Here is a 25,846-nt window from a genome sequence, read left to right as displayed (position 1 = left end):
TTTTACTGTATAACGAACCATGCATGCATACGATACAGTATGCATGCACCTACACTAGCGGTCATGTTCACACCGTCGATCGTGGACGTCCTATTGTCCCTCTTTTGTTTGTACTCTAACTTTTTAGGACGACTGTTTTGTACACGACTCCAATCGCGGACGTATGCTGGGAATCATGGACGATATTGTTCTCTTTTGTTCTCTGGTATTTTTCGTCCACGGTTTGAATAGATGAACACGCCCATACATGTACATGTACATGCTTGTATGCATTAATCACCATGCACAGATTATAGCAACAACAATGACGCCACATATTCACTTTATGAACTGTGTTTGTTTGCAATGTACATACATACCAGTACATGCTAATTGACGTATCCTTTATTCTGTTGGCACGAATCCAGTTTTGTGTTCCTTACCTATTGTAGATAAATAATACCTTGTGACTAATGGTATACAAAATGTACCTTAAGTGAACATATAATTTGACGTGTGTGAAATCATAAATCTGACCTAAAATTAAAGGCATAAGTTCAAATCAGTCTGTGTTTATAGTTGATTCCTCACATGCAGAGTGCACACATGTGGGCAATTCCACACTTATGGGCCCAAAGGTGTGACATTTGAGAAAATCTGTTGAGTTTTGATAATAAAACTAGGATCTTGGTCTCTCAGTTTTTGCTGTAAACATTGCAAGCTTTGAATAAATATCCTCACCTGCAAAGGATATAACTGGTTTTGTATTTTAGAAAATATGGTGGATATTGTTTTTAAAAGTGTTACGTATGTAACAAAGTTAGCATAACATTTAATTATGCCCTAATGTTGTCTGATTTGAGAAGATTTTACCTGGAGCAATGCCATCAGTCAAAATCTAGAAAACTCAGAGTCAATGTGAAGAATTATTTGATATTTATAATTATACATACATACGAACAGACTGAACATTTGTCACAAAATGTCTGTCCCTGTTCGTACGTAGCCCTAATCACACGATAACTTTGAAGCCAGTGCAAAAACTGTATAATTTTCGGTTGATAGAAATTAAAATGGGTTGATAATGTCAAATGAAAGTGCCTATTAGAAACTGAATAAATTCCAGGCGCGGTTCTACGGGGGGGGGGGGTGGGGGGGGGGGGGGGGGGGGGGGGGGGGGGGGGGGGGGGGGGGGGGGGGGGCTGTAGCCCCCCCCCCAAATTTTGTTTAGCAAAATAAATTCCGTAAAAGAAATTGCATTAGCAAAAAAAGAAGGATTGTGATGTACAAATGTACATGCGAACGGTCTCCCCTAAAGAAGAAATATCCGTGACAAGGGTGCATTAGTTAATATAGTGTGAATGATTTTAGGATTTTATTGGCGCTCCCCATTGAAAATATTTTATTGGCGCTCCCCATTGAAAATATGGCATGAGAGCCCCCCCCCCCCCCCCCCCCCACTTACCCCCCCCCCCCCCTATCTGATTTCGGAGGCCTAAGTGTCTGAAAAAAATAACCGGTCAACATTTCAGCACGCCTCCCTGAAAAAATTCTGGCTCCACCGTGCTAGCCCCCCCCCCAAAAAAAAAATATTGGTTCTAGAACCGCGCCTGCTTTCAGCTAAGCAAGGTATAGGAAAAACTAAAGAAAATACTAGCTCATCTTTCACCCTCTATATGCAACATCCATAAACTTATCTAATTGGCCCATTAATGTGGAATTGCCCATGTACGTGTACAAGTGTGTCCTTTCTCTATGCATACATAATTTGAATCAGAATAGTTGATAGAATTTCAGTTTGAAATACAAAACAAAATGTTTGAGGGCCTGACATTTGGATCCTATCATCCTATAGTAGGATATAGTAGGATCTACCTCAAAGCCAAAGTATAGTGCGCATACCGGTACATGTCAAATCATAGAGCTATGAGACCCAGCTCTATGGTCAAATCATGATAGGGGTCAAATGATGTACATGTATGTACACTGGTACATGTACATGTACATGCACTGGACATTACCTGATTACTGCATTATCTTGTGTACCATGTTCATACCTACAGTACATGTACAACTGTAGGTATACTGGTACATGTACAATGTACAGGCTAATAGTGAACTGTACTGTTCAACCATGGTTCAATTAGGCAGACACTTAAAGGGGCACTAGGTCCTGAAATCCCCGAAAATTTTATGTTGTGGATTGTTTACTTAGCCTATTTCAAACATCTGGTTGAAAGGAAACCAACCTAATGTCTTACCGTTCCCGAGAAAAGACGAAAAATCCCCGCTTGTTTACATCGGACATGACGGAGTACGAATACGTTTTTTGTGTCGTTCTCAGTGTACGATATACACGTGTGTCTCGGAAACAGCGCGCGGTGACCAATCGCCAATGCAAAAAAAAGTGGTTTCTTCGACGTCCACAAAAGGCGAACACGATACGAATGAAATCACAACTAGCATCCAAACGGCTCAAATTTATGGGGTCGCAAAAGTGGACCCCGAAATTTGTTCTCACACGCATAATACAGGAATAACACAAAAACGCCCAGTTTTGAAAGGATAGTTGTGTGGATGTTTATATCCTACTTTTAAATGTTATTTCCAATTAACATCATCTCGTTCAAAGTGCGTTTTGTAGCCCAATTGGGCTGTTCCAGGACCTACATTTTACATGTAGTGTTCCTTAAACTTGTCAATGACTGATTTTATGCATGAGCTCATTTAGAAAGAGTCATCCCATAAATCCCAAGGCTTGGGATGATCTTCAGAATCTGAATGTGTGACAGTTCATTGCACTTTCGATGAATTATGGTAAAGCACGTGTAAATGCTGTATGACACAGTGTAATGGATATCCGGTTCGCACAATTGTAACATAGTTTTCGTGTGTAATAATATGAATCCAATGCTCTTTGCCCTCTTTATTCTGCCACTTTTGCGGGTTTGGTAGGTAACAAAATTCAAGGAAACAACAAAAACAAATTATAGATCTCTGTTTTTTTTTAATCAAAATAGCAAATTTCAGTTTCTGTGCTTAGAAAATTTCCATTTCTGTTGTGTAGCAAATTTCAATTTCTGTGCTTTAATAGTAAATTTGAATTTCTGTGCTGAGCATATTTTGCAGTTTTGTGCTAGCCATTTCAATTTCAGTGCTTAGCAAATTTCAGTTTCTGTGCTTTGTAGCAAATTTCAGTTTGTATGCTTAGCACATTTCGATTTCTGTTGCATAGCATTTTTCAGTTTCTGTGCTTAGCAAATTTGACTTTCTGTGCTTAGCATATTTTGCACTTTCTGTGCTTAGCCATTTCAATCTGGTAGTTGACAAAATTCAAGGAAACAACAACAAAAAATTATAGATCTCTGTGTAATTTTACTTAATCATAATAGCAAATTTCAGTTTCTGTGCTTAGCAATGTCAGTTTATGTGCTTAACTAATTTCTGTGCTTAGCAAATTTCAGTATTGTGCTTGTTAAGTTTCATTTTCTGGGCTGAGCAAGTTTACTTTCTGTGCTTACCAAATTTCAATTTCTGTGCCAACCGCATCTCTGTGCTTAGCAAATTTCAGTTGCTGTGCTTAGCAGCCTTAATGAAGATGAACCCTCATCAGTTCAGAGTTAAGCTGGAAACACTAGATAAACTGAGATACAGAGGGGAATTCCTGTTATCTGCCTCACCCATTTTTTTTCATAGCTGCAACAATATGTCCTTCCTCTCGGGAAGTTGAATCAAGAAAGTCAATCGTTTTTTTTTTGCTGGTTTGATAAGAAAACATTATTTTGGAGGAAGCAATCATTGTAGGAAGTGTGCCCTTCCTCCTGATAAGTGATTAGCACAAAACACAGACTGGTGGACGGCTTGTTTTGTTTCACTGGGGCTGTCAACATTGGTTGGTCATTAATGTGGAAAGATTATTGTATTGCGGAATAAAGTTGGGACTATTCAGTTGTTTCTCTACGTGATACTCTACCCCCCCCACACTGTTATTGCTTGTAACGAACCTGTTATTTGCCTTCGAAACACATAACTGTGCAAGAATATAATACAGCCTTTTACATTGTCCAGAATATCCTTGTTCAATGTTGGACCTGGTTGTCCAACACAGAGAGATTTCAGGGAGCCCTTTTACACTAGCAATATTCCAACATGGCTTCTACCGGTTCCAGCACCCGGCATGGGTGAAAGCCAACCCTGCACCTGATTTCACGAAGCGCTGCGACGTGTCGCAACCTGAGTCACGACGTGTAACACGTCGCAACTCGCGAAGCATCGTACATGTATGATCCATTTAACAAAACTTGCGATGTGTTGAACACATCTTAAGTTCCTTGACAACGGCTTCAAACACGTCACGTTATATGTGTCTTGTGGTACATTGCAAAATAAGAAACGTCTTTTTCTTTAATAGCCAGTTTCATGCCATATAAACGAGACTATAATACCATGACAATGTGTGGAAAAATAGAAAATGCATTGAATAATTATGAATTAGCCTGGAATTTTGCAGTTGAAATTTCAAAGTAGCTGCACAGTCCACTGAAAGCTTGTTTTCCTTTAAAATTGCATCGCATGTCCGCCATTTTGTTTTACATTTTGTAAATTTCGACAGATGACTATTTACTGTATGCTGAATAAATACATAAAACAGTCACCAGGCTGTGCTATTAAAAAATCTATGATGCGTCGCACTTACAACGTGTTTTGTGAAATTGATCGCAAGATACGTCGCATGATGCATCGTAAGTTACGATGAGTTTAATGAAATGGGATGCTGGTCAAGAGTATATAAGCTCCCCTTCAACGCTTGTGGTGAATTTTGAAAGGTGTTGGAGGGTGAATGCCGGTTTATACTCCACTTGAATTTTAGTGCCAACAATTTCATTATAAGGCAACGACGAACGTCATAATGAAAATTAAGTTATGTCATGAAATTTGTTTTGCTTTATTTTGTTTGTGTGGGGTATGAACTAGCTGTTGGGGATAATGAATATAAGATAGAAGGGAACCCTTTCTCTTTCGAAACATAAATTGAACAGAGTGTACAAATTGTACAAGCATACATGTGTATGTACCGTAAGTACTGGTAACCTCATTCCTATTATGGATCTTGTAAATGAGTATTGTACACGTGCATAATGTACATTATGTAAGTCATCTAAAATACAGATATTTTTAAATACAGATATTTATATTTATATAGTTTTAAAATTATTTATGTCGTCCTTGTACTCTCTCTGTATTGAATAAACTTAAATGTTTTTATGCAGTCTTAAAAAAAATTATTGCATATTTAAAAACAACTTTTGCTTCAAATAACAATATTGATCCATACCGATACATGTACAGTATGATAAACTGATGAGTAATTATATAGCTATGGCATGTATTACATGTACGAGTACCTGTAGGTATGTACAGCGGCCATAGACCATGTGCCCTGTGCCATCATGCCAGCAACCGCCGGGCAATCAAAACATGTAAGCATCTTCTGCATGTGATTTGTCAACATGTCAACAAGGTATATAACACTTTCAAAGATCAAACCATTCATATCTCAAGAGATATACCGGTTAGTGAAGAAGAGCAGCATTTGCTGAAAATTGTCGGTACGTGACCACAACATCCAATTTGTAAACAAATGTCACATCGTCTATAGGCCTACAATGGCTGTACACCCACGTTTGTTTATGGTGTAAATCGAGGATTTTCTTTTGTTCCTCTTCTATTTTCGCAACAGCTCTCATTGGTTTTGTACACGTTTTCTAATCGAGGTCATCCTCGATTTGGTTCCTGTCCTCAATTCACATGTGTGTGTCCTCGATTTACACCATAAACAAACTCATATACATGTATGTATGTTCAGTGTGTTTATTGTGTACATTGTACATGTATTGTTAAAAAGATGGGATATTGAGCATGATAACTCTGTGTTAACATATACATGTACCTATACCAAGGGCATGTAAAAGTTAGAATAGATCATTTGCAGCTATCCAAAAGAAACTGACCAAATTATTGTTAAAAAGCTTACTTGGTTTATATAGTAATGTAACTCCCTGTGAGTGTGAAATGATTCCTTCTGGCATGCTGTCATTTTGAAGAAAACAATTATAGGCGGCCATTTCCAAAGATGCGTCAAGTGACGTATTTTTGGAAATTTCCGTTAGCAGTTGGCTTGCAATTTGGTGAATCCATGAATGGGTGCGCACAAACGTTGACACGATGCACATACATGCACAGTTGCTATTATTTGTCGGTTCAGTGCGTGACATCGCGTAGCTGCAATCGGCTAAATGAGAATGTGTTCCGGATGCTGATTTTGGGCGCATTTCGAGGTATGGCTCGGCTACTTTTGAATTGAAATCAAGATCCTAGAATATTGTTTTCTTGGAATATACAGCATTCGCTGAGGTAAAAGTTCATCATGTTAGTTGTTTAGCACCCGTGTTTAGATTTTGAGCACTTTTGTTGCTTCAAATGTTAAAAATGCACAATTGACAAATGATCTACCCTACCGGTACCTTTAAATGGCAGCAGTTACATACATGAACATGTACCGCAGTGTATATAATGCACGTCAATGTACATTACTAAACTAACTTTAACCTTCTTACAAACATACATGTACATGAACATTGTATGTTGGTGATAAACACAACAATTAATGGTCCATGGAGTTTAAAAATTTATAGCCTAGTGCCTATACGAGTACATTGTATGCAATACATACGGTACATACCGGTATAGTGCATTGAAATCTCTCCACATGGAAGAACGTGTACATACATGTAATGTACATGTGTGTACATTGTCACACAACATTGATATGACATTGTACATGTAAGTGTATATCTTGTTGAAATTGTAGGTACCGGTAAATTGTAACATTTTCTATAAAGTACGGTACTTTTCATTGAGAAATGAAATTTGGTTATTTTACTACTTTTTCAAGTGTCAATTGTTCTTTATAATGTGAATCGGGAGTGCCAGCATTTAATCAAAAATATGTTCTTCGCTTGCCATAAAACTTGTCATGAAATTATCATCATTTGAAATTTCTTTTTATAACTTCAAAAATAACAAAAAGGTGGGGTTCTGTGGGTCATCATGATTTCATTTGTTCGTGATTGATTTATTTCTGGTTTTTCTTTTCCTGTCAACAGATACATGGGTATTGGTTTGTCAACAGAGGACTTTGTCAACAACATGAACAGACTTCCTGGTAGGAATTTAAGTGTTGATTCTGTAGTCAGTGCTGCACCCAAAAATGTGTCACTATTTTACTTCCTACTTATTTCTGACAACAACCTTGTAAAACAAGCTTGTCCATTTCTCACTATATCACACAAACCTGCCTAAGAACTTCTCACTGTACTGTACAAACCAGTATCCCAACTAATTTTCCCTGTATCAAGCAAAGCAACTCCACCCATTTGTCACTGTATCACACAAACTTTCCCCGCCTATTTCTCACTAGTACACAAACCTGACATGCCTATTTCACACTGTATCACACAAACCTACCCCGCCTATTTCTCACAAGTACACAAACCTGACATAGGCCCCGCCTATTTCTCACTGTATAACACGAACCTCACCCCACCTGTTTCACACTGTATCACACAAACCTACCCCGCCTATTTCTCACTAGTACACAAGCCTGACATGCCTGTTTCACACTGTATCACACAAACCTACCCGCCTATTTCTCACTAGTACACAAACCTGCTACGCCTATTTCACACTGTTTCACACGAGCCTCGCCCCACCTGGTTCACACTGTATCACGCAAACCTACCCCGCCTATTTCTCACTAGTACACAAACCTGACTTGCCTATTTCACACTGTATCACACAAACCTACCCCACCTATTTCTCACTGTATTACACGAATCTGCCACGTCTATTTCTCGCTGTGTTACACAAACCTGCCCCGCCTGTGTCACACTGTATCGCTCAAATCTACCCCACCTCTTTCTCACTGAATCACACAAACCTGCCATGCCTACATTGTATTTCTCACTGTATTACACAAACTTATCCCGCCTATTTTTCACTGTATCACACAAAATTACAACACCTATTTCACTCTGTATCACACAAACCTGCCCCACCCATTTGTCACTGTTTCACACAATCTTGCCTGTTTTTCTTAGTAGTACGTAAACCTGCCCCTCCTTTTGGTCAAGAGTATTAATTACGCAAACTTACTCTGCATATATTCTCGGAAACCAGCTTCACCAGCTTCTCAAGATAAACCCGCCCTGCGTATTTTTCACTGTATCATGCAAACTTGCCCCGCCTTTTTCAAACTGTATTTGCCCAAATGTACCGCTCCCTTTTTTCGCAGGTTTTTGCCCAAAACTGCCCCGCCTATTTCTCATTGCACTGCCAAACAGTACCCGGTACCTGTTTCGTCACCACACTGTGTTTCTCATTGTAGCATTTGTAAATGTTCTCTCATTATTTTGTACGATTTCACCAGGGTGGGACAAACATTCCTACGGTTACCATGGTGACAATGGCCACACATTCAACTCAGCAGGGAACGGGCAGTCGTACGGCCCGACGTTTACGACGGGCGACGTGGTAGGCTGCGGCGTCAACCTCATAGACAACACATGCTTCTACACCAAGAATGGCGTCAACCTGGGTGTAGCGTTCACAGATTTACCTGTGAGTGGAATGAACCCTTCCCATACCTCCAACCCTCTGCCTTCATCAACTCCCCCAATCATACCCTCCTCCCTTGCTCCAAGTAATAAAAATATCATAGGAATAAAGTACATGTTATTGACTCATAACTGTAAATTTCATGAATTTGTATACTCTATTCACAACTTGTTTTCATATAAGGCCAAAAAAATTCGGTTTCCAATTCGGTTTCTGGTATGGAGCTTGCCCCAAAAGTTGTGCGGCGACGCGGCTTTTTTCCCCCCCTCCCCTATTTTTTTTTCTTCAAATGTCGGCTGATGTTGCAGATGACGCTTCAATCCCCTTCGATCTCAAAAATATCCTTCAGAGTGGAGCTTGAGGTGACCTCAGTAAGGCCATAAGGCTTGAGAATTCTGCACCCACTTACGATCTCGATCGACATGAACATCAGTGAAATTTGGATAGTCAAGACAAAAATCAGAGAAAACGGTAATGCCAGACCATGGTCAGACCAAACATCGAAATCGTGCACGTGCTGCCAGGCTGGTCATTAGTCTACTCCCTTACATATTGCGCTAATTAAAAAGTGTTTACAGGTTCCAGATACACGACCATCACTCCCTCAGTCTGGCTTCAAAACACACAATTCAAAATTACAACACCGTCTGCAAATGGTGCCCGACCAATTTTAGTGCAAAATATATATAAAAACATGTTAAAATTGTGCAGCAGCAGGATTCCAGTCAAACCAGTTAGTTTGGCGGTTTTGAGACATCATCTTACATTGAAAAAAAACTTTAAAATTTTGCCGACTCGCATAGCTACGGCGATGTGTGCGCATACCAGAAACCAGATACTTTAAGCTTAACTGACATACAGATTCTTGTCATTTGATTGGTGGAACTCACGTGGCATTCATTATTGCTCCAATTCACGCTGGGGCTCAAAAAGTCCCATTCGCCCATGGTGAATGGGATTTAGTATTCAACGGTTAGGATTATTGTTGTTCCATGGCACGGTATTTGTGTGCAAATGCATGCTGGTGTGCGCGTTGAGCATTGCTCGAAGCGCGTATTGTTCCCAAAAGCCAGTAGCTACAGAGTTGGGCTCAAACATTTAGTGAAGGGGTGGTTTGGAAGAAAGAAATACATTCCCCACCGATTTTGTATTAAAAATGAAGTTCATTTAACTGTAAATCAAATGTCAGGCATCTACACATGTATGTCAGTTATATGAAACAATTATTGATTGGCTTTAAATTGTGAAATGAGAGGAATATACACGTATGTATCGCTCGGTAAAATCTGGACTTTTCCAGTTCACTCGGCTTCGGTGAAATAAAAAAGTCCAGATTTTACCTTGGGATAATATTCCTCCCATTCCACTCTGAGCCACTCAATATTTGTATACAACCGGTATATACACTCAAAAGAAGAATTGCATGTACAGTCAATTTTCATGAAAATTGACTATTATTGGTCTGTCTCTTGGATGAGAGAATCGTTACATAATGTGAATTTTATATCTTTTATTTCTGCTTAAAAAGCAATCTTGGGTATTTGTTCTCTGCTTAAAATAGAATAAGACACATGTAAATGTCTCAAGTTGTTTCCATGACAACTTCATCTACGGATCTCTAATGAGATATTGGCACAAGCCACGATTTGACGAGGAGGCCTTTTTGTGGGTTTATGCTTCCTATATTTTCTCCTTGTGAACACATGTTGGTTTCTCAAGAGGGATTTTGTTTTGAATAGATATTATGCTTTGCATGTATCTCAGGGGTGTTATTTGTCATTTGAATCTGCATGTACTTGTATTAACAGTGAATGCTCAAAAGGTTTACTCATGCCTTTCTGAGCAATATAAGACCATGGCCGTCTGACTCCGCCTTAACGCATAAGGTCTATAGAATGTCATTCTTGCAGTATTTTGTAAGATTTCCAATAAAGCTGGGCGGAATATACCGAATATTGGAATATGCGATCATCAGCAGAATATCGGTATAGCATTTTTTCGATTCAAATAGTCGGAAAAAAAAAATGTGAGCGGTTTCTTGGAAAATATAAAAAAAATTAAACAATATTATTTTGCTTGCTTCAGTTGCATGGTTTTATTGTTTGTCAAATGCCACATGTTTGTTAAAAACAACTATTGCGCACAATTAAAGGGTTTCCATGAGGAATATTAGATCAGTTTTCTTCTTGAAAATCAGTCAAATATCAGCCATTCCATTTCCTGTTCTTTATATGGTTTTAATAAGCTCTTTGTTAATTTTCGACAAGTGCAGGCTCATGCAAAACCTGATCGGTGGCAAGCTTAGGCGGGCACATGTTTGACTTGATCAGTGCATTTTGAAGTCGACTATGCGAGCATTCGATCAAGTCCAAGTTGGAATAATCAAATTATTTGAAAATGCACATCCCTAAATCTCAACCAGTGTTTGAAGATTTTTTTTTCTTTCCAAGGGCATTTTGTGTCATGGTTTGTCTGTGTGTTTTGACCCAAATCACATCTGCCCAGTGCCTTGACATGGAGCCGAATCGACAGATATCATGCTGGGCCGTCCTGACTGTTTGCCAGACTCTATTTTGATCACACTGCCAATTTATTATTATTATGTTTCAGTACTTTTAATGCTTGGGACACATTGGACACTCAATTATTTTACTGCTTGATGATTTATGTACAGAGCATTTTATTGTATTTTTACTGAAATTTAAAGTTCTTTTTTATTTGTGATGGACCCAAAATTGTGTGTGGGAAGAAAAAGAAAAAAAAATTCCAGTGCCCCAGTTTTAGACCCCTCTCAAACGACGCCATCTTCAGAAGAAAATTACAGCTGTGTTTTCAATGCCATCAGGTTCGTGTGCGCGCAGTGCAAAATGTTTTAAACGCGCGCATGTTGCTTGAAATTTCTTTGAAATATGGCACGGCACAGCCGATGTGCGTCACAAAAATACCCAAGCATGTGACAATCTGTAGGCAGTGACGTCATTTGAGAGAGACCTATTGGGTCTACCACTGAGCTAAATTTTCCACAGTTGTTATGCATCCTACTTAAGATTTTCAGCAATTTTGTTGCTTCAAGCGGGGAAAAAATACACAAAAAGCAAATTATGCTAGGTAAATGTACCTTTAAAACTCCACAGGTCTCCACAATTATTAAGATTGAAACTTATAACAGATAGTCCTTTCTAAACAGTTAGAAATAAACTGACTTACTAAACAAAGTTAGCCACAAGTGATTTTACCCACGGGTATGAATTCTCATTTTGAGGTTGAATTTAGACTTGAAACATGTGCAGTCCGACTTGATATTCCTGAACATGCCCAGACCATCTGTCAAATTGTTCGACAGGCTGGCAAACCTGAAAGTGGTTCCGTATGCCTCCGTTGCTCTACATATGGTGAACAAACTCTTCAGAAGTACAGGGGTAGTTTGACATTTGGGAAAGTTTCAGAATTTTTTTCTGTCTTCTGGACTATTTGGAAATGAATAAACATCCAGAATTACGACATGTAGAATGATGTTTGTCAACAGTATTTAAAAAAAAAAATTTAAGTTGAAGAAAGAAATTGACTAGAGGGGGTTGGAACCTACAACATCATAAATATTGGACCGTAGCTTTTCCAACTGAGCTGTCCACCCCTGTATGTTGACGGTTTCCTTATTTTGTCAACAACTTTGTTCAAGATGTGCTAGTCAGAAGCCATAAAACCCAGATGCCGTGTAGCCAAGGATCACGTGCAAACTTGCCAAAGTCACGATCCTAGCAACATAAGAAATGCTGAAAACCTCAAGAAATGGCAACACGCAAAATGGGATCACTCAGAGAGGATACAGCTTTTTTTTTATCACAGATTAAAACCACAAGAGATTAATTAGTTTTTTTCGGACAGTTCACCCATGCCAATCTGTATGAAGGAAGTCGAGTATTCTGGTACGTAAACACTTTAAATATTAAAAAAAAAATATCATTGTTTTCTGTCTTTCAGAGTAACCTCTACCCCACGGTGGGGCTTCAGACCCCCGGGGAGATTGTGGACACAAATTTTGGTCAGAATCCGTTTGTCTTCAATATAGATGACCTCATGCAGGTTAGTGGTTGTTTATGTTTCTCTTACGCCATTGACCACGTACTTTGTGGTAGTGTATAGTGTCCGGGCAAGAATAGTTGGCGTTGTCAAGCTCACTCATGTGAGCTAGGATCGGGCACATGGTGTGCATGCGCTGGTGAGTGCGTGTGAGTGGCCGAAGTGCACATGCCAAACTTAAAATGGTACGCATAAACCTGTCACGTGCACATGTAAGCATCTCACGAGACAGAAATGGCACCGAAGCAACTGTTAACAACGCTTGGAAGTAATACATTGTCTCATGTGCCTCAACCCGTGACCTGAATCCCACTCATTGTCTTTGGCATTGTTGATCTAATACAAGGTGACCTTTTCATGATTTCTTGATCTCCAGCCATATAATTGTGGCCTTTGGTCCATTTTTGTTGCTGGTTGGCCTGAATGTGTGCATTTATATTCTGTGTATTGGATAGGCATACATGTAATCTGCATGTATTTGTACCTTTTGAAGTGTGCACTTTAGAATTTTTCAGCCATGCACATCATGCATCTGTGCACTTTCATGTACGGTGTGTTGGACTTTTTTCCAGACATTTGGTTGTGCAGTCGTGGCTTAGATGGGTTATAAAGGGACATAATGTCCTGGAGTGCGCCCAATTGGGCTAAAAAAGGCATTTTAAACGAAATGGAAAGAGCATTTAAAACACTAGCATCCTTTAAAAACTGGGTGTTTTTGTGTTATTCTTGCGAGAACCATGCGAGAACGATTTTCGGGGGGTCAACATTTTGACTCTCAAAAGTCGAGCTGTTGGGTACTTGTTGGAATCCTGCATTTAGTGGGGCACAAAGGATTTGGCTGGGGGGGGGGGCGCTCACAATTTTGTTTTCAAATTATTTTTGGAAGTTTGAATTTTTTCAAAAAATGTTGCCCAAAATTTTGGAGATGGACTATTGGACGTTGGTGACGCCATTAACGCCCCTATTATACTACTCGAAAATAGAACACATACATATCACCACGGTCTAATCGTGGGACAAAAAAAAAATTAAGCCCCCTCCTAAAAAAAAAGGAAAATTGACAACCTCTTGGGGGAAGGTGTGCGCCACTGCCTGCATTACATTGCATTGCATTCTGCGGATGTGCAAGAAACAACACCTGTGTATTAGTGCTGTATGTATTATGTGACACACACAATGTAAACTGTACATTGAACTGATGTGGGCTGGAATTTAATTAACATGTGTGTATGCCAAAAAATGTCTTCTGCGTCCGATGTAAACAATCATTTTTACCCCTCAGCCGAGAGGCTCGAAGGGTATTGTCATCGCCTACAGCGTCTGTCCATCCGTCTGTCCGGCCGTTCTGACCATACCACCCTTGTGGGGTGATGTTCCTTTCAGGACACATCACCCCACTTTTTTCACAATAGAAAAACATCACCCCAGAAGGGACTCTTTAGAAAAAGGGATAATGGGAACACAATGCTATCACCCCACAATTCCGTCTGGCTGGAACGTCCGTCCGTGCTTACCACAGACCACTTGTGGGGTACCTGTCCTTTGTTCGAGGTACCCCGCAAATAAAATCTTTAGAAAAAAGGGTACCCGCAAGGAAATCTTTAGAAATAGGGACAATGGGACAACAATGGAGGTATCCGTTCCATTCACAAGTACCCCCTCACTGGCAAACAAAGTACAGTTGGGGGTGATCGACCGACGCCATCTTGCCTGACTGCAATTTTGCCGCAACGCGCGGCCGTACCTTTGCGTGTACATAGTTCAAATCCCCTGGTGTACGTGCATCACACACAAGGAACGGTGCGCGTCTACCAGCTAAATGTCCCGCCCATGGGACGTTGTTGCTAGGTAAAAGGGCGCCCTCTTTTGTTGGCACACGGAGCTCATACCCCAGAAGTCCATCTGGCTGGGATGTCCGTATGTCCGGGCAGCTTAGTTTCCGGATGATAACTTGAGTTAGAAATGTTGTTTGGGATTGCAACTTCGGTAGGGGGTTGCCCTGAGGAGTAGGCAAGTTGGGATGGGTTTTGAGGTCAAAAGGTAAAAGGTCAAGGTCACCGTGGTGAGTTAAAGGTACAATTTAAATGGTTTCTGGATGATAACTTGAGTTAGAAATGAGATTTTGCTGTCTAACTTTGGTAGGATGTTGCTCTTGGGAGAAGGCAAGTTGGGATTGGTTTTGGGGTCAAAAGGTCAAAGGTCAAGGTCACCGTGGTGAGTTAAAGGTAAATGGTTTCCGGATAACTTGAGTTGGAAATGAGATTGGTGTCTAACTTGGGTAGGGGGTTGCTCTTGGGTACAGGCAAGTTGGGATTGGTTCTGGGGTGAAAGGTCAAAGGTCAAGCTTACCATGTTTAGTTAAAGGTTAATGGTTTCCGGATGATAACTTGACTATGGCTGAGGGGTTTCAACAGCAACGCTGTTATTTTGTTCTCTGTCTTTTCTCGGAAACTGTAAGATATTTGGTTTGTTTCCTTTCAACCAGACCTTTGAAAACGGATAAGTAAACAATCCAAAACTACTTTTTTTTAAAAGGATTTCAGGCCGTAATGCTTCTTTGAAGTGGGAAGGGTCTTGATAATGGATGGATCTATTACAAAGTTTCTTTGAATAAAGAAAATGCGTGAATACAGCTTGGCAGTACAGATTGAATCAAATTTACGTAATGCTTGTTTTAGAATTCTGCTTTTGTTATGGAAATAAATGGAAAATCTCACAAATCCTTTGCCAAAACTAGGTGGGAAGTAGCACTTTTCCCAACAAACTACATGACATTTTGGGTAGTAAGCTGTTTTGCCAAGCAGACAATACTTTGAGCCTAGTGAATTTCCGTGATAAGCAGCACTGTGAAAATGTTCCCTAGGTGTTTTTAGGCTGATCTGAGAGTGAGTAATGTGTATTCCTATTTGAGCCTCGATTATTCACAGTGGCATGTTCCAAGTGTCCGGGTTCTGAGAATAAGTGCCAAATAGTGCAAGCACTGTGTGCACTGTTGATCTTTTGCTTCCCATTTTTATTGATTTATCTGCAGGAAATGCGGATGAAGACGTGCGCCACAATTTCCAGATTTCCTGTGCCAGACGACAAGGGGGAATGGCAAATGACGCTACACAGGTAGGCCTATGTGTGTAATGATGGGAATGGCTTGGCGGGGGCACGATATAGGGCGTTGTGTGGCCTAGTCACCAGCTGGGGCCAATTTGATGGCGCTGCTAAACACAAAAATTTGCTTAGGACAAAAAAGTATGGCTTATACATTTTGTAAAAGCAGGTTACCAGCCAAAACTCCACTTTATGTATATTGCTCATGTTTAGTATTCAGCTGTTGTTTGCTTAGCATGAAAATCACGTGGAGTTTTGGCTGGTAACCTGCTTTTATAAGCCAGACTTTTTTTGTGCTGAGCAGATTTTTGTGCTTAACAGCGCCGTGAAATGGGGCCCAGATAGTAGAGTGAGGACACTACTTTTCAACTGTACAGAAGCTCAAGGGTGAACTGTGGTTAGCCGTAGTTTGACTGAATTCACTGGTTACCAACAGCTACGCACATCATAATGTATAGCGGGGAGCCAGGCATGAGAAGCTTAATGATGATGTTTTAATTATTTTAAAGTTGAACAAAGAAATTGACTGGGGCGGGGTTTGAACCTGCAACGTCCCGATTGCCATTCCACTGCTTTGCCAACTGAGCTATCCAACCCTGTGTTGGCAGTTCCCCATTTTGTCTATGTCTTTGTTGAAGGGGCGCTAGTCAGAAGCCATAAACCACGATAAAATCCCGATGCTAGCAACATTAGCAATGCTGCCAACTTGGGAAATAGCAAACAGGGCTCACTCAGAGGGATAACTCGGAGATCACTCAGGGATGATGTGAGAGCAACATCCCTTACGATTCAACCACTTTTCCGAAGGTCCTTTGATCGAACTTGCTTCAAAGTGCATATTTTTTTTTGTATCCCTTATTTCAGAATGGTATCAACCTACCTAGTCCACCATGGCTACTGCTCAACAGCAGAGTGTTTTGCAAGGTGTACGGGTCAGACCATTGCGGAAGAGGTAGCAAGCATCAAAAACAGACAAAGTATGTTGAATTATTAGTGCTGCGTCTCATGTCTATTTGTTTTACTTCAGTATTAAATCCAACAATATTTCCACTGGCCAAAACAGCTGTAAATTCTTGCCCAGGTCATGAGATGTAAAAAGTCAGCACAAATTTTTTCCATTCTCCAACAAAGAAAATCCAACATTAATGTCCCATTTTTGGATCATGGTGGTTTCAGCAGAACTTTCATTATGCTGTCAGAGAACTCCCACCTTAAACCTTTTTACAAAGTATTTTCTCAAAGGCAGGGGTGGGATTTTTTTGGATGAGACGTTTTCATGAGACGTTTTCATCCCAGACTTTTTGTTTTTTTCCTTATGTCATTAATCAGAAGTTTATATGAAAGAATTGCAATGGGCAAATTTGTAGGAGTGCCTTTTTAGGCAAATACATCAATGTACCATAGACATCCTGTGATGCTCTGGGGGCTCTGCGAACACATAAATAAACCGACAGTGCACCTAATTTGGTCCTTGTACCTCCTAGATCCATCAAAATCCAATAGATGATTTTTTGAGGATTTTGAAGGATTGAGAAAGGTTCTTTAAGAGCCCAAGCCACCATCGTCACTCTTGCCCATGTTGATTGCCCATGGATCTTAAAAATTCAAAGAATATGTCATTGTCTTCCGGCACAGTGGTGGATTTTGGAGGATTTAAGAAAATGCCCAATAAAAATGTAAAGTGAGTAATTTGGTTAAGGCTTGACAATGTCCTGTTGATTTGATGTTGTTATTTTTAATGCGTTCTGAAATTGTTTAGAGAAGACACAAAATGAACAAATTGTAATTGTGTGGAGGTGCACAGTTGTTAACTGCAGTTTCGCCTTATGATGCAGGAATACAGAGGCTAGTCTTAGAGGGCCGCATGGGCGAAGCCATCGAGACAACCCAGAGACTATACCCGGGCTTGTTAGAACACAAGCCCAACCTTGAATTTATGCTCAAATGTCGCCAGTTTGTGGAAATGGTCAATGGGACGGACAGCGAGATCCGGAGCCTTCGGAGTCCGCGGTCTCGCTCCTCCAGCCGGCACGCCAGTCCGGCCATGAGTCCCCACCATGAGAGTATATCACTATCGACGTCCTCTTCCTCACACCACATGGAGATCCAATCGCATCAGGGAAGTAGTAGTAGTAGTAGTAGCCACATGCACAGCAAACTGGGCTCAGGGTCACCCAAGATCCACCATCAGTCAGACCAGGCCGGCACCTCAGACATGAACTCCCTGAACGGCTCCCCCAAAGGACAGATCATGAACGGGGGACCGCCGGCCAACAAGGACATCTCGCACGATCACGAAATAGACATGGACGTGGAGTACACACATCATCACCATCATCACCATGACGACAGGCCCAGGGACGTTGCAAGTACCAATGATAGGAACCGGCGGAACGGGGCGCCGGTAAGAAACGGCAGTGTGCCAGTTATGAATGGGTCCTGTCCTGTCGACGACATGGATACAGATGATATAGGTGAGGACACTAAAAATTGTTTTGCAACTTCCCTCCATTGATGGTGAATATTCAGTTAAAAGCACAATTGGAAAGCTGTTAGGACCCTCCATTTATAAACAGAAGAGGGCGCTAGCAACCTAAAACATGAGGTTGTGAAGGATGCGGCAAGATGGCATCTTGTGGTCCTTCAGTATTGGCACTTTTTCTCATTTTTGCCATTGAGCGGGATACTACCGCACACAGTCCATTGTCAAATTCTTGATGTGGCATCTTTTTTTTTTATACTGACATTATCAGTGTACTTGGACTTCACCTTGATGTTTACTCGGTGATGCAATAGTATACAAATATTGAGTGGCTCAGAGTGGAATGGGAGGAATATTATCGCAAGGTAAAATCTGGACTTTTCCATTTCACAAGGTGAAGCCGAGTGAACTGGAAAAGTCCGGATTTTACCGAGCGATAATATTCCTCCCATTTGCCAATTTAAAGCCACTCCATATTTGTTTTATATAACTGACATACATGTATATCCTTGTCATTTGATATATTTGATTATTTTTTCAATACAAAATTGGTGGGAAACGATTTCTCTCTTCTAAATCACCCCTTCACAAAAATGTTTGAACCCAACTCTGTAGCGCTGGCTCTTTGGAACAATATGCGCTACGCGCAATGCTGAACGCGCATACTAGCATGCATTTGCACACAAATTCCGGGTCATGGAACAAACATGATCCTAACTGTTAAATAGTAAATCTCATTCACCATGGGCGATTGGGACTTTTTGAGCCCTGGCGTGTATGGGAGTAATAACGAATGTCACGTGTCACGTGATGTGAGTTCCACCAATCAAATGACAAGGATCTGTTTGTCGGTTATATAACAAATGATGGCTACTTCCGCCTTCGCTTCTCGACACTGCCACCCCCGCACCCCAGGAAAAAACGGAACAATTCCAATGCTTACATGGACAATCAGAATAGTTTAACTCAGGCTAAAAAAAGTCTTATTTATTGACACGTTTTTTTTCCCCTGAAAACTCCCCCCCCCCCTTTCAGTTATAGAACCTCGTAGTATGAAGCGGCAGTTGTGTGGGGGCAATATGGCTGCAATAGAGCGCATGTTGTCCTTTGGTCGGGAGCTTCAGACCATGTATGACAGACTGTGCCGCGAGGTAGGACGGACCGATACCAACCAGAAAGCATTACAGGTAGGTTAGGCATTGAATATGCTAGCTTTAGAACTTAATTCCCCGACATTTATTATAATTACTGTATACCTCGTGCTGGCCGTGAGCTTGTGAAATTCATACGCTTGGGAGGGACTCAAACGCACGGCTCAACCTACTGAGTAAACAGTGCACACACCATACGTTGGCAAAGGGCAAAACCCAATATTACAGTTTATGTCTTCCCAATGCAAAAAATTCCATCTTTCAATATAGAGCGCTGTGGTCCAATGGTTATGGTGTCTGACGGATGTGTAATATGTGGGGAGTGGTGTGCATTTACGGGTAGTACGGGAACCAGGTAACCTATTGAAGTAAAACATGGGTACCCAGGTACCAGTAAAAGAAACCCAACCCCAAAATTCAATTCCTGGAAGTTGTCTGAAGGGCTTTATAGCTTGACGGTGTAAACTGCCATTTTCACGAGCGTCATCTGTCAAGCGTAAAAAAGCACATAAATGTGAAATCTGTTTTGGATTACCATGTAGCCTGCTTTCATTTTGAAAATTCCCCACAAATGGCATTCAAAACCTTTCTTTTTCATTGTCTGAGAAGTTACTAAGTAATTTGTAAAGTTGGTTACGGGTACCCAATCCCAAAATCTGGAACCGGTTCCTGACATCAGCGGTCGGGTACCCGGTTCCAATGCACGCTCCCATGCGCTGGTTCGAACCACTGTTGGAAAATGGGGAAAATGGTTCCTGTGTTATTGGGCAAGTAACTTAACCTAGATTGCCTGTTGCTTGCTCTGCATTACCTACAAATGGTCCTTTTCTCAGCCAGTTTTATGCCCTAAAAATTACATAAACGAGACTATAATACCGAGACAATGTGTAAAAGGTTGTAAAAGGAAAAGGCATTACCCTGGAATATTGCAGTTGTAGCTACAAAGTAGCTATCAGTCCACCGCAAGCTAATATTTTCTGTTGAAACTGCATTACTCATTTCCCATTATGTTTTACTTTAAAAAAAAACTTTTGGAGAGGAGTTCAGACGACTCTTTGTTGAATATCAGACAACTATTTAGGAGGAGTTCAGACGACTCTTTGTTGAATATCAGACAACTATTTACTGTACACTGAATAAATACATTCAACAGTCACCGTGTTGTGCAGTAAATACACGCGTTTTGTGAAATGAATCGCAGGACGCGTCGCAGCTGCGAAGCATCGTAGGGATACGAGTTTTGTAAACAGAAACAGGTCAACAGGTCAAACAAAACAGGTCAGATACAGGTAGGCAAGGTACCATTCACACTTGTGTTTGAACAGTATGGACACAGTTGTATGCAGGGGTCGGCTGTAGAGTTGGATTTTCTACCTGGGTAGAGCCTCTCAACCCTGGTCCAGACCAGGGTTGGATTTTACCTGTGCAAGGGGTTCCTGAAATCTCCATGTTGAACCCAGTTCAAACATGAAGGTTCTAGACTGTGTGAAAAGCCCTTTTGTGTGTCAAGCAGTTCAATAAAATTGTGAACCGTTTGTTTTTCATCCTCATTTCTTGCTGTTTTCTTTTGTTTCCAGGATGCATTCAGCCTGCTAGCCTATTCAGATCCATGGAGTAGTCCTGTGGGTTACCAGCTAGACCCGGTACTCAGAGAGCCAGTATGCGCTGCTCTCAATAGTGCCATACTAGGTAAGCGTTTTTGGTACCAACAATGTGTCTACTGTTTTAAGCCTCCAGTAGACTATGTGTATATTATCCACTTTTGAAAACTGCCCAGAAAGATCAGAGGGTTTGATTCTGATTTCACTATTAAATCAATCATTTTCAGCTTAGTTTTTGTGTTTACTGGCTGCAACTGTGGTTCTTTCTGTGAAAGTCTCAGAAATAGTCCCACAACCACTGTCGAAAGGTTTCCGTTTCGGGATTGGTAAATCTCACTTAAATAATATGAGTATTTGAATTTCTTTGATAGAAAAGGTCAGCATGCAGAAGGGTTACATTGCCAAAAAAAATGGATCCTGGTGGTCTTTTTTGCCTTTTCTGAAATGAACAAACTATCTGCTCTGATTGAGATGCGTTTCAACAATTGTTTTGTGATTGGAAATTGGTTGTAAGTCAATTCTCACAACTTCATAAAGTCGAAATTTCAAACTTCATATTAGAAAAAAAGAGAGGAAAAACCTGAAATTGTTCAGTAGCAGCTTACTTTTTATGGATGGTCCAATTTCCCTGCCTTCAAAAATTATCTGTTTATCAGAGTTGATGACTTGTGGTTGACCTGAACTCAGCTTTTTGTGAGGATAATGTACTGTTTTTCCCTGTCTTTTTCCCACCCTTATCCAAAACCCTGAAATCTTTCTACATCCATGTATTTTTCCCCTGTTGCAGAGTTACAAAACATGCCAAAGCACCAACTGTTAGGCTTTCAACTTGAACTAGGACTGGCTGACTTTTTATTTTGATATATGTACTTGCAATTGACCTATAATTGAATTGACCCTAACCCTGCATTTTATTTGACAAACGTTCCCTTTTTTTTTCTCTCACCCTTACCCCTGACTCGTTTTATGTTTTGTTTCAGAGTTGCAAAATATGCCGAAGCACCCACTGCTAGAGCTAGCCATAGGCCACACGATGGAGACCATGAAGCTCATGTCCAAATACGGCCCTGGCTCTTGTGCCTTCACCAGCGTCCAAAGCTTCATCCACTAACGCACACACACACACACACTCACCTGTGAGCCATAGCCGCTCACTATGTCCAAACTGGCAACAGTGGCTCACCGTCTCTCAAGTTCTTCATTTATTTTTATTTTATCTGGGGAGGGTAACGCTGAACCAGAGTGTGGACTTGGTTGCACAAGTTTCCCCTCAACGGTTACAAAGGGGGACATTCAAACGCATTGCTGTAACACCTGACCCTCATGCAAAGACGCTGTGGGCTCCATGCTTCAACAAAAGAGGGCGCGTTTTTACCACTTTTTGGGAGCCCCGTGGACGGGACACACAGCGGAGGAGTACTTGTGCACGGAGCCCATAGCTTTGTGGACATTCAGAATAAGATAAAAGTTGTGCGTACTTCGCGCTTAATGGGCGCGAACCAGTGCGGGCACGTGGCGTGTCCCGTCCATGGGGCTCTCGCAAGAGTGCCATCTAGTGTTTTTGCAAGGAGTCCATTTTCAGATACACTTTCTGCAAGTTTTGTCAGATGTCGTCGGTTGGACTTTTTCAGTTTTGACGTTTAAAGAAAGACAGCATTTGGCTTCACGGACGGTCTCCTACAAATTTTGGGTCCACTTTTTTTCCTGTACGTGTGACACCTGACATCTAAGAGTACATAATTCGGGATGCGCGCCTTAATGCAGTCGTCCTCCCGAGAGTGATTACGAATCGCAATTTACCGACCAAGAAATACAAAAATCATTTGAAGTCATTCCTAATGATACTTGGAATGGCATGTTATAAATGACCAAGGTAACAGGGACAGGAAAAATGTCACAAATCAGACCCTAAATTTATAGAATATGGATAAAGGTGTTAACGACCTATTAGAAGTAGGGAAGTCTTGTTCTGTGAATAAGGCACAGTGTGAGTTCAGAACATCTCAGTCCAGAAATAGTAGGTACTTCAGAGGCTTCCAAATGTAATTTGTGAGGCCTTTTGTGTCTTACTTTGAGGAAGGCTGTTAACCCCTCAAAGACGGGAGCAGTTATGGCCGCAGCCGCTAATCCTCACTGGAATGCAGTTGCCAGCTGTGGTATGCCGTGGCGCGCGGCCAGTGGGTAGTTCCACAACGGCTGCTTTCGAGCAGTCCCGCTACCACACAAAGGCTGTGCAGTCATGCAGGTCACTTGCTCTATGTATGGAGGAATGTCCCCATTACTCCCTGTTCTTTTATAAGGGGTTAACAGAGAGAGGTGTCCGCATTTTTTCACTTTTCCATCAACCACACCCTTGGTCGTGAAAATTGGGACAAAACTTCAAAATTGCTCCCTTTTCTTGATCTGAAATCAAATTGAGGGAAAACTTGTTGACAGGTGTGAAGATATCTTCACTGTAGATGGCCAACATATTGAATCCCATTCTAGTATGTTTAATTTCAGTCCAAATGTGTAGGAAAATGGGGTTAGTGAAGTTGGGCCAACAGTTCTAAGCTAAAATTTGCATGCAAATGCTACCTCACTCCAACAAGGTACCTTACTTTTGTCAAACTTTTTTTATGAATAGCCCAGCCAGCTTGTGCACAATCATATGACTCCCCAGAGGATGTGCAAATGACAAAAAAAATGCGCGTAGCAGCAATGATTCAGTGTAGTTAGATTGGTTCGTCTTTAAATTTACAGAAGACTTAAGCATTTTATGTTACACAGACGCACAGACGAAATGAAATCTCAATAGCAGGGGAGACACGTGCATTCCTCATACCTCAAAATTGTGTGACGTTATTCAACTTATCAGGGAGCAAACGTAGAGAGAGAGGGGCGTTGTAAATAACAGATCACACACTGGGTCCTTTGTATAAACTCACTCTTACTAGGCAAATCTCATTGTAATATTGCTGTAAATTTACAAATTTTTATGTAGAATTTCTCAGTTCCTTTGTATGTTCCCCCCCCCCCCTTGATTGAAGAATTCTCCTCTCTCCGATTTCCTTCCAGGCAAGCATAGGTGTCAGAACAGATTAATTAAGTTTTGTTGTTGAAAATAAAAATTAATTGCTGTGCATTTTGGACACAGCAAAACACTTGCATCCTAAACAGTGCAGCCACTACAATAAAATCACCCTTCATTCAATGGCAAAACCCTATGTACGGTACATCACTGTACACTCGTGAGGCCCCCTTCAATGGCGAAAGCATTGTACCAGCTATTGATCAGAAAATCCCTCATGGGCAGTTGCTTTGTACAACAACTTGCACAATTGTTTCTCCATTGGAGGGGGCCTCATGAGTGTACAGTGCAGGCGCAGATCCAGAGAGGGGGTTTTGGGGGTCGATTATCCCCCACCCCCCCACTCCCCCCCCATCTGTGACTCAAATTTGTTTTCATGGTTATACTCCTTCATTGCCCACTAGTGATTTAGATATTACACAGAAAAAAAAAGTGTGGCAAGGTATGGTTAGCAAGAGTGGGGCTCTTACATTTTTTTTTTCAATTTAAAAAAATGCCTGAAATTCTGTAATTGCTAGAAGACTTGGACAAGGGTAACAATGGTTGATTTGAAATTCAAACCCGGTTGTATAGTTTCGTCATACTACTGTAACTACTTGAAATTCTGTTTATTGTATTTTAATTTAAAATGACCCGAGTGTGAATTTTGTGGACATGTATTGAAGTTGCCAGAGTGTCAAACCAAGAAAATGCAATCAAAACGTTGTTTTTTTGTTTTTGTTTTGTTTTAAGTCCAACTTAAACGAAATTGTTTGAAATATGGCAGAAGTAATTTATGTTATTTGTAAATTTATAAATTACTGAGTAGTTTAGATGTTTTTAATGGATTAATTTTTTTGGCATATATAATCTGTACAATTTTATTCCATATTGGATCAGACTGGATACGTTCATACGTTGTCATTAATGCGCTATTGCTTTTTTTTTTGGTTGATTTTTTTCTTCGAAATAAGATTTGAGATGTGCACGGTAACTATCATGCCCCAGGATTACATGTATAATTTGGTTTCAGAAAAATGCATCGAAAATATTGGGTCGAATGTGTGCCAGTAGTGTATTTACTTCCATTGTCTTTGTATTTATTGCTGTGGATGTTTTTTGTTTATTTTTTTGTTTTTTCAAGTTTAAAATAATGTTACGATCTCCCTTTACATGTTGAATGATTGAAGATGCAAGCAATTAATAAACAAACCAATTTACATTTTCAGTCTGGGTGTCCTATTTACATCAGATAGCTTTGATTTTGCTTTTTCATGTGTTTTTTAAAAATTTTCCCCAAGACTAACTTAAGGGGACATGGGGCCTGTTTCATGGCGTGGATGTGCTAAGGGTTGCACGCTCATGGAGATTTCTATTGATATGTCATTAATTTAAGGTTTGCATGCCTTTTGCTGTTCAGCTAAGGAGAATATTACTGCTGACCACTCAGCAGTAATAGGCTTATCAAATTGAAAGAGAGGTAAAATCTTCAGTTTTGGAACTTGCGAATAGAAATGAAAGCAATGAAAAAAAGTTAATTACAAATTAAAACCAGTCTGCTCTGATGAATAATTTTTGATTAAACATCCCCTGTTTTACGCCATATTTAACTAATTTTTAAAGAGAGGTAAAATCTTCAGTTTTGGAACTTGCGAATAGAAATGAAAGCAATGAAAAAAAGTTAATTACAAATTAAAACCAGTCTGAATTACAAATTAAAACCAGT

General features: G+C 40.5%; 1 protein-coding gene across 1 annotated transcript in view; it reads left to right on the top strand.

Annotated features, from left to right (window-relative positions):
- LOC119744398 (ran-binding protein 10-like) overlaps positions 1 to 25,366 on the top strand; it is a 48,529-nt gene extending 23,163 nt beyond the window's left edge. The window contains exons 3-11 of the mRNA XM_038220318.1: positions 7,146 to 7,204; positions 8,468 to 8,658; positions 12,637 to 12,738; positions 15,767 to 15,849; positions 16,702 to 16,814; positions 17,673 to 18,311; positions 19,355 to 19,506; positions 21,048 to 21,159; positions 22,052 to 25,366. Of these exons, the coding sequence (XP_038076246.1) occupies positions 7,146 to 7,204; positions 8,468 to 8,658; positions 12,637 to 12,738; positions 15,767 to 15,849; positions 16,702 to 16,814; positions 17,673 to 18,311; positions 19,355 to 19,506; positions 21,048 to 21,159; positions 22,052 to 22,182 (1,582 nt within the window). The 3' untranslated portion in view covers positions 22,183 to 25,366. The remainder of the gene's footprint in view (positions 1 to 7,145; positions 7,205 to 8,467; positions 8,659 to 12,636; positions 12,739 to 15,766; positions 15,850 to 16,701; positions 16,815 to 17,672; positions 18,312 to 19,354; positions 19,507 to 21,047; positions 21,160 to 22,051) is intronic.
- The last annotated feature ends 480 nt before the right edge of the window (positions 25,367 to 25,846 follow it).

Source organism: Patiria miniata, unplaced genomic scaffold (assembly GCF_015706575.1).
Source record: "Patiria miniata isolate m_02_andy unplaced genomic scaffold, ASM1570657v1 HiC_scaffold_12, whole genome shotgun sequence".
NCBI lineage: Eukaryota > Metazoa > Echinodermata > Asteroidea > Valvatida > Asterinidae > Patiria > Patiria miniata.
This window is presented reverse-complemented; position numbering and strand designations above follow the sequence as displayed.